Source organism: Benincasa hispida, chromosome 2, assembly GCF_027475165.1.
Source record: "Benincasa hispida cultivar pf3 chromosome 2, pf3_genome.v1.1, whole genome shotgun sequence".
NCBI lineage: Eukaryota > Viridiplantae > Streptophyta > Magnoliopsida > Cucurbitales > Cucurbitaceae > Benincasa > Benincasa hispida.
In genome coordinates, this window is record NC_143479.1 from 13890559 (window position 1) to 13899873 (window position 9315).

At 35.1% G+C, this 9315-nt stretch overlaps 2 protein-coding genes across 8 annotated transcripts; both read left to right on the plus strand.

The window, feature by feature from the left end:
* Positions 1-3679: 3679 nt before the first annotated feature.
* On the plus strand, positions 3680-4968 carry LOC120071555 (acyl carrier protein 4, chloroplastic-like). The gene is made up of 4 exons (XM_039023884.2): positions 3680-4147; positions 4276-4347; positions 4426-4548; positions 4657-4968. Exons 1-4 carry the CDS (start codon positions 3905-3907, stop codon positions 4783-4785), a joined length of 567 nt encoding a protein of 188 aa, XP_038879812.2. The 5' UTR covers positions 3680-3904; the 3' UTR covers positions 4786-4968.
* A 1500-nt stretch (positions 4969-6468) lies between these two features.
* On the plus strand, positions 6469-9066 carry LOC120072319 (serine carboxypeptidase-like 45). Of its 7 annotated transcripts, none has more exons than XM_039024783.2 (10): positions 6469-6897; positions 6989-7090; positions 7188-7283; positions 7509-7601; positions 7706-7785; positions 7866-8147; positions 8213-8337; positions 8428-8520; positions 8641-8758; positions 8848-9066. In XM_039024783.2, the coding sequence occupies exons 1-10, from the start codon at positions 6645-6647 to the stop codon at positions 8995-8997; spliced, it is 1392 nt and encodes a 463-aa protein (XP_038880711.1). In that variant the 5' UTR covers positions 6469-6644; the 3' UTR covers positions 8998-9066. The 7 variants fall into 7 exon arrangements, with proteins under 7 accessions (XP_038880711.1, XP_090167538.1, XP_038880707.1 ...); XM_090311412.1 differs by having other exon boundaries at positions 6499-6897; positions 7866-8178; positions 8217-8337; XM_039024782.2 differs by having other exon boundaries at positions 6500-6897; positions 7697-7785.
* Positions 9067-9315: the final 249 nt, after the last annotated feature.

Sequence of the window (9315 nt, forward strand, 5' to 3'; positions counted from 1 at the left end):
TTTAATTAATTATCCCAGTACCATGGAGCTTCATTCTATAGGTCATAAGGTCCTCTCTGTAACTCAACAGGGATTTAATTGAGAACTAATTTTGGAGTAAAGTAATTGAGAAAAAATAATTATATATGATATAATTATTTAAATTAATTATATGTGATATAATTAATATAATGTATTAGATACATTGCAATATAAAGTATTTTGAGAGGAATTTAAATATGATTCAAATACTAATTATATGAATGAGATTCATAAAATTAAATTTAATATAAATATGACTTATGTTAAATATCATAAATAGTTTAGAGGAATTAAAATATTTAAGTATGATTTGAATATTAATTATATGGATGATATTCATATAATTGAATTTAACATAAAATGATTTATATTAAATGTCATGTATTATTGACAGAAAATAAAACTATAAGTTATGTTGTATTTGATACAATATAAAACTATAGGTTATGCGTTATATTTGATATAACATATAGTATATATATATATAATAAGGTGATTATTATATATATGTTATTTAAATTTAATTTAATTTTTTAATTTAATTAAAGGGAGGGAGTTACAACTTCCTCCCCTAATTCTCTCAGGAAAACGTGCAGTGTGGGAGTTGGAGAAAAGGAAATCGTCTTCTTCCATTTTTTGTGGAACTGGAAAGAAAAAAAAAAGAAAAAAAAAAGAGAGAATTCTCTCTGGTCTCACTCCCAATCACACAAAAAAGAAAAGTTCTTCTCCTCCTTTTCATCCTCTTTTCCATCTTCCAAAAATTCAAGCAAAGCCTACAACTATTGCTTGAATTCTTAATCCAAGAGAAAACAAATGGTTCTCAAGTGGTAGTACGCAATTGGGATTTCGATTTGGAGATCAAGATCCAGGACGAAGGATTCGTGATCCAGATCGAGGGAATTACGCAAAGAAGGTGTTCTTCAAGAGTACGTTGTTATCTTCCCTAATCTATTCCAAAAAAACATGTTGTAGTTTATGTTTTATAATGCATAATTTTTTGTTTCTATTATGTAATTTTACAATTTTGTGAAAAAGAAAATTTGGGAACGATCCCCGCTTCCTAAAACCTTCAATGATTTCCTTTCAATATTAACACTATAGTTTATATGAGAGAATAATAAACTATAAGTTTTATTATATGTGATGTAATATAAACTATAGGTTATATGTTATATATGATATAAAATATGGTTGGTTGATTATTTATATATAATAAAGTTAGTTATTATATATAAATTATTTAAGATTCAAATTAATTTTATTTAAATTGAATTTCGAATTTTCAATGAATTTTAGGAGGGAGATTTAGTTTTATAACTCCCCCTCTCCCCTTGAATCTCTCAACTTTTATCATGAACAAATTCATAGAGAGGTGATTATCTTTCCACCACCTACATTTTCTCCAAACACACGGTGCTTTGTAAAAATTCTCTAAAATTCTCTCAAACAAAAATTCTTCTCCCTTCTCCTAAAGTTAACCACTAAAGTCCACAACTCTCAGACGATTCTCATCCTAGAGAATAACAACGAAGCCTCGTGGTGGAAACAAACGAAATTTCATTTTGTTACAGTTGAATTGTTGTGTTAGAAGAGTTCTTGACATTGTTGTGAAAGAAGAGGAAGCATGAAGATTACGACTCTTCAAGGGTGAGTCTTTCAATTCCCTATTTCCTTTGTATATCACAATAGATAGCATGCTTAAATTGAATGTTGTTTATCGTTTGTTTTCATCCTCTAAGAGACACAATTGTATTTAATGCTTTCGCTATGGGTATTCAAAAACCTTCACTCCTAAAGTTTCTTGGTGAAACTCTCTTCAAGGTAGTTGTTTTATGCTTTGATTATGCTTCTCATGTGTCCACAATAGTGTTCACATATCTTTTTAGGCATCTAAAACACCTTCTATGGGTCCAACTTAGTCATTCTATAGACTAATTCACTTTGATGAGTTAAGCCTACTTATGTGTTGTTAAACACTTAATCAAATCTTAACTATAGGTCCAGTACATACTTACTATGCGTTCAGATGTATGTTTTGTTGTGATTGATGTCCTAAATCTCATGGTCATGTAGTTTGTAATTGTATTTGTACAAACTTATTATTTATCTAATAAGTTGTCAATTTTATTTGATATTTGGTTACATTAACCCAAGAACCAATAAACTAAGATCCAATGTTATTAGATGTAACTTAAACATGTATGTGGATACATACAAGTGGATCATATTTAAGTGATAACTTAACTAGTCTATAGTAGATGGATAAGATTGGTTACTTTATCCATGTGACACTACGGATATGGTACGATTTGTAGTTGTTATAATTGTTGTAAAGTACTACAAATGATCTGATTCTGATCATTCATTTGGAGACATGTGAGTGGGATATCCTATACAAAGAGTTTGACCAGACCACAAAATGAATAGTCTCTCTTTAACACCGTTACCAGAAGAGTTTTTCATTTCACTAGGATGACCATAGGTGACTTGACCTAAATCCTAAGTGAGTTGTGAACTTCTGCTAATAAGTGCGGTCCTTTGATTTGTATGGATGAGAGTGGCTAGATTCACCGACTCAATAAGTCTACCATTTTGGGGATTTGTCTAGTTTGGGAGCTGGGAACACAACTACACAAGAAGAAATTCACTCCTTCCCTATTGTTAAGGTAAGTAGATAAATTATTTCCTTAAAGGCTGATTCCGGGACTTAAACAATGTGACGCCACATCCTATCCTGGCTCGAGAGAGGTTTGGTTATAGTCAGACTATATCTAATTGTTCATTAGAGGGATCAATGGTACTTAAGAAGTTAGATTTAACTATATGGGTAAAATATTAATTTTGATCCAGCTATACTTATCGAGCAATTTGTAAATAGTTAACACATTGTTAATTGATTATATCTAATGGACACAGAAATATATCTATAGTACGAAAAGTGCAATTGTCGGTTGTGACCGACAGTTAATGAAGGTTGATTAATTTAATTAAAGAGTTTAATTAATAAATCAAGTATCATTGAAACTTTAGGTCATTAATGTTTCATTGTTAGCTCAATAAGGATTAAAGAGAATCAAATTAATTTAGATTAATTTGAATTGTTCAAGTTAATTAAAGAGAATTAATTATATAAGATATAATGTAAATAATGTATATGATATATTATAATATAAAGTTCTATTGAGAGAAAAAACACACACGCGCACACATTTTGTAGAGCGGGCACACACACATTTTAGAGTATAGAACCAATATAGTTTGGGGAGCGGACAAGTTTTAAAGTGGTTATACTTTATAATCCTTCAGATATTCATAATTTTTTAAAAATAAATAAAAGAACATTAGATAGAGAGTTTTGTAGGAATGAATGAGAGAGAAAAATAGTTGAAATTTCAATCCAATAAATGATTATTAGAGGAGAGGAGACAGAAATAAAAATTTTGAAAGAGGGCAAGTGAGTGTGAGTGTGGACAATGTGTAGATAGGATTTGATAAAAGGGACGCGCGCATGCACGCACACACATGCACACACCAAGTTGTGGATTGTTATGTCATGTTTCACAATATAAAAGGTTTGCTTATTTACATTTTTGTGGGTCCACTAGAATTGAGTGTTATATTTTAGAGTATAGAACCAATATAGTTTGTGGAGCGGACAAGTTCTAAAGTGGTTAACTAAATACTTTATAATCCTTCATATGATCATAATTTTTTTTAAAATAAATAAAACAACATTAGAGAGAGAGTTTTGCAGGACTGAATGAGAGAGAAAAATAGTTGAAATTTGAATCCAATGAAAGATTAAGGAGAGGAGATAGAAATAGAAATTTTGGAAGAGGGCAGGTGAGTGTGTGGGGCAAATGTGTAGATAGGATTTGATAAAATGGATGGAGGGAGAAGAAATGTCCGCCACTCATTACTCATTTCCATTGAGCGCTCCAAACCAACAAAACTGCTCTATCCATCCAATCCATTCCTAATTCCTCCATCTCCTCCTTGCCTTGTAATACCATCCAACTCACTCTCTGTTAGTGTTAGGTGTGTAATGGTAATGGCTTCTATTTCAGCTACTTCCCTCAGATTCTGCATGCCTCTCAACCAACCTACCAAGATGAACCACAACCAGGTATTCTCCCTATCTATTAATGTATTCTATTCTATTGTAAGTACAATTCCCAAGGGCCTAGCCTAAACCTAAATGATATTTATATCATTAATTTAATTGTATGCTGCTGCTGGCACTTGCACTGGCAGCTTCTCAGAACAAGCTCCATTGGCCGGGGATTGCTCAACAATAATGCTTTCCACCTTCGTGTCTCTTGTGCGGTAACTAAGTTTCCCATTTTCATTATTTGAACTTTATCAATTGACAGACTTTGGAACTTAATTAAGTGTATGGAACAGGCCAAACCAGAGACAGTGGATAAAGTGTGTTCAATTGTGAGGAAACAATTGGCTTTGCCTGAATCCTCAGAGCTCACCCCTGAATCCAAGTTCGCAGCTCTTGGTGCTGACTCCCTCGACACAGTACGTCTTATATCCTTCTTCACTTTTCTTTTAAGATTCTGTTCATTGTTCCATTTGACAAAATCAAATATATAATATATATATATATACTTTTTGGCATGCCCACAGGTGGAGATTATTATGACCTTAGAGGAAGAATTTAGCATCAACATCGAAGAGGATAACGCTCAGAACATAACCACAGTGCAAGAAGCTGCCGATTTGATTGAGGACCTTGTTGTTAAACAGCAATCTTAAATCACTATAGGCTTTTAGTATGTTAAAGTTGTATTATTCCAAGAGGCAGATGATAAGAAGAGTTTAGTAGGTTAGGATGTTCTTTTTTCCTCAAATGTTTTTCTTGAGCAAATTAATGTGCTTCTACTCCAACTTATAAGTTACAAATTTATAATCCAATATGAATGTTTTCTGCTCTCTAAACGGGGAGAGGATCGATCAGTCTATTTCATGCATTGCAGTGGTGGATAACCACAGTACTACTATCAAATTTCTTTTAAAAATAAAGTTGTTGACCTTTTCTCTCGGAAAGGGAAGAAAAAAAACCAATGGAAAGAGATGGTTTTTCAACACTACTTTTATACTAATTATAATCTATGATTAAGTGGGCCATCTACTGAGAAATAAGTAACCCATTTTAATGGGGGTTTGTTTTCTTTTATAAAAAAATACGCGTAGAGTGTCTTTGAGGTTAAGCGAGTTGCATAATGGGAAGCATGGTTTTGAAAATGATTCCTGTCATCCCTTTGTATTATGGTTGTTGGTTTATTTGGATACCGCCATAATTTATGCAAAGCAGGGGAACCCCACTGGCTCTGCCCTGGCCTCACACACCTCAACCTTTTCAGCAGTGGTCCAAAGGCCTATCTCCATCCATCTAAATCATTCAAAGATGGTTTCATTTGGATCCTTGAGTTTCCGTTGCTTCATATTGAAGATGATTTCAATTAGATCTTTGTGTTCCATTGCTTCATATGTTTATTAAAAGGAGGAAACAAAAAAAATAATAAAAATAATAAAAATAAATAAAGGAAATGCAGACATGGTATCTCACCTAATTAGTACAAATAGGCATGTTATGAAATGAAGCGAGGGAGAGAGAGCGGCAGAGGCCCCATTACCATTGGTACTCATAAACTAAAAACCAGGATTTGACAACGCATAATGGGGAACATGTGGTTTAAGCATGTGCATTTGTGTACAAATACTTAATCATGACAATAATTAGTTCAAGGGTGCCTTTTTCGCATAGGCTCCCGGAAAAAAAAAATCTTTCCCACAAGAAAACACAGAAAGTTTAACGAGTGAATATGAAAAGTTACGGTTGCAGGCTGACTTACATTGAAAACTTCAGGATTATCTTATTTGAAGGACCGACAAAATCTTTTCACAGATTTCTGGGACAGATTTTAGCTGTTTCTGATATAACTTTAGTTTAAACCAGACGTATTCACTGCGAATAATGCTTTGAAATCCTTCATAACCTTTTTGGTTGTTGTAGAGAACTGAACGCCTTTCCTTAGTTAAAATCATTTGAAATCTGGGATTGAACTTATTCTTTGCTGCAGAATACAGCAGATGTACAAAAAATGAACTCGAAAAACTTAAAAGTAACCCCTGAGATTCGGTCAAGATTCTTCAAAATCCCCCAAGAGTCTGTCAGAAAATCATACCAAAATGAAAGAGCTGAAACTTGTCTTACAAGAACTAGGAAGTGGTTGTGTAAAACCACTTGACATTATTATACGCCACTCTCACCTTTTACTCAACAGTAAAAAAAAGAATGCCAGACACTGGCAGTGGATACTTTTTGTTGTTGTCAAGGAACAGAAGATAGGGAACCATCATTACAGTACTTTCAGGGATCTGAATTTTGATAAAGCAGCCTTATATTCTATTTGTTTTTTCATTTTCGAAAAATACAATCTTTTATGTTTTGGGTGTCACAAAATGGATTACTTCTATTCTATATCAGGCCTGCCAAGTATGATGGCGATTTAAATATAAGATTGCCTGCTATGTGTATTTCTCCACTAAGCACAAGCAGCCGCAGCACTTTGTATAGGTCCTTGCCTTAGTTGTCTCTCACTGCCTAAACCATGCTTTCTTCAACAAGGAAGACCATGGCAATGGCTGCTCTTATTTTTCATCTTTTCATTCACAAGGAGGTCGACTCCTTTCATGCTCATTCTGACAAGATTATTAGTCTTCCAGGGCAGCCCCCTGTGGAGTTTCATCAGTTTTCAGGTTATATTCATGTAGATGACCAAAAGCACAGAGCACTGTTTTACTACTTCGTTGAAGCAGAAATTGACCCTGCTTCCAAGCCTTTGGTTCTCTGGCTGAATGGAGGTTTGCTTCACTCTTACCTACTTCAATATTATAGTAGGTAGGTAATTTCCGGCTGAATGGAACTTTTTTTTTTTTTGGTAATCTTTTGCAGGGCCTGGTTGTTCTTCCCTAGGAGTTGGGGCATTCTCAGAAAATGGACCATTTAGGCCAAACGGGGAGGTTTTAGAGAAAAATGAATATAGCTGGAACCGAGGTATTAGTTTCTTTATCAATTACACCATTTTCTTCATAGTTTTGGATGTTATATAGCTGCTGATCAGTAAAGGCAAGTTCAAATTCGATAATTTCAGTAGCAAACATGCTGTACTTAGAGACGCCCGCAGGAGTTGGGTTCTCTTATGCTAATGGTACCGCTTCTCATGGGGCAATGGATGATAAAGCCACAGGTATTGTTGCATACCTTCTATTCAAGGAAGATCAATATTGATTTTGCTAAGAAATTGCTGAGCATAGTGCTCATGTTTTTAAAGTATCTTTCTACTTGTTAAACACTTGGCACTGCCACAAACAACCTGATTTTTTATAATGGTAGAAAAGAAGAACAAATCATGTTTCATTTTTGTCTTTTATTCTTGTTTCAAACCTATGTTTTTGCGTGTTGGTGTCTTCAGCAAAAGACAATCTCATATTCTTGCAAAGGTGGTTCAATCAGTTCCCTCATTACAAGCATAGAGATCTATTTCTAACAGGGGAAAGCTATGCAGGTAAAACCAGATAAACGTCTTTCTTTGATCATCTTCCTATCTCTCTTATAATGGAAACCCAGGGAAAAAAAAAAGAGACCGAATCATTTTCCTAGTTATACCAGGTCATTACATTCCTCAGCTGGCAAGGCTTATGACTGAATTGGACAGGAAGGAGAAGTTATTTAATCTGAAGGGAATTGCAGTAAGTTTTGTTTTATGTGAAAAAGAAAAGGCTGCAGGTGTTTGATACGTAAAGTAAGGGTGGGTCACTCATAATTGCAGCTAGGGAATCCGGTTTTAGAGTATGCGACAGACTTCAATTCAAGGGCAGAATTCTTTTGGTCACATGGATTAATATCAGACTCCACTTACAGATTGTTCACTGCTGCTTGTAACTATTCCCGATATGTTAGTGAGTACTACAGAGACTCAGTCTCGGGGGTTTGTTTGCACGTGATGACCCAAGTCAACAGAGAAACCAGTAAATTCGTGGACAAATATGACGTTACTCTTGATGTCTGTATTCCTTCAGTGCTCTCGCAGATTAAGTATTTAAGCCCACAGGTACAAAATAGTCCTCTTTTTCAAATATTAAACTAGTGATGTTTAAGGATTGCTTAATCTGGCAGCATGTGCGAGAGAGGATAGATGTTTGCATTGAAGATGAAACTGTTAAATATCTGAACCGAGAGGATGTGAGAAAGGCTCTTCATGCCCGTCTTGTCGGAGTGCACAAGTGGGCTGTTTGCAGCGAGTAACTCAACTGTGCTTCGTCTTTGTATTACATTATTGTAACTGTAAGGCCCTTCTTATTACTGTTGTTTGACATGACTTATCACACCAGAGTTCTGGACTATGAGCTTCTCAACCTGGAAATTCCAACCATCTCCATTGTTGGGTCACTTGTCAAAGCGGGCATACGAATCTTGATTTACAGGTACGTGGGTGAAATCTAATTTATATTCCCTTATCAAAACCATAAATCAGATGGATGGTGGATCTCAATAGTCAATACAACGCCAACGCCTATCTTTCTTATATCATTTTCTGTTGCCAGTGGAGATCAGGATTCGGTAATTCCATTGATGGGTAGTCGCTTGCTGGTTCATAGGTTGGCAACAGAGCTGGGTCTTAACACTAGTGTTCCATACGGTGCCTGGTTCCAGGGAAAGCAGGTAAGTCTGCTATTTGTCCTCATTTCGAATTCCACAATTCAATTGAGCATTTTTCTCTCTCTCTCCCTCTCTCTCTCTCTCTCTCTCAGGTCGCAGGTTGGACCCAAGTTTATGGCAATATCCTTTCGTTTGCAACCATTCGAGGTGCCTCTCATGAAGCTCCATTCTCTCAACCTCAACGGTCACTTATACTATTCAAGTCGTTTCTGGATAACAGGCCTCCACCACATGTTCTGTGATGCAGATTTAATGTATAAGTGAAAACCTCATACATGCTTGGCAATGAAAAACTACCAATTTGCAATTCACTACTTACTCTTTAACTCTGATTCCTCTACATAAAATGTTGACAATGTGCTAAATTAACTGATACTTGGAAGCTACAATATCCAAATCGCATAAGGTCAAAAGTTCACTCCTCGGATGCCTCGCTAACCAAGTAACCATCCTTAAAAGCACATTTCCTGGTTCTCCACCTTCAACAGTTTTACATAACCTCCTACATTCAGTACAACTGTTGAGGGCAGTCTGTCACGCCCCACAAAAAGTCCCTAAAA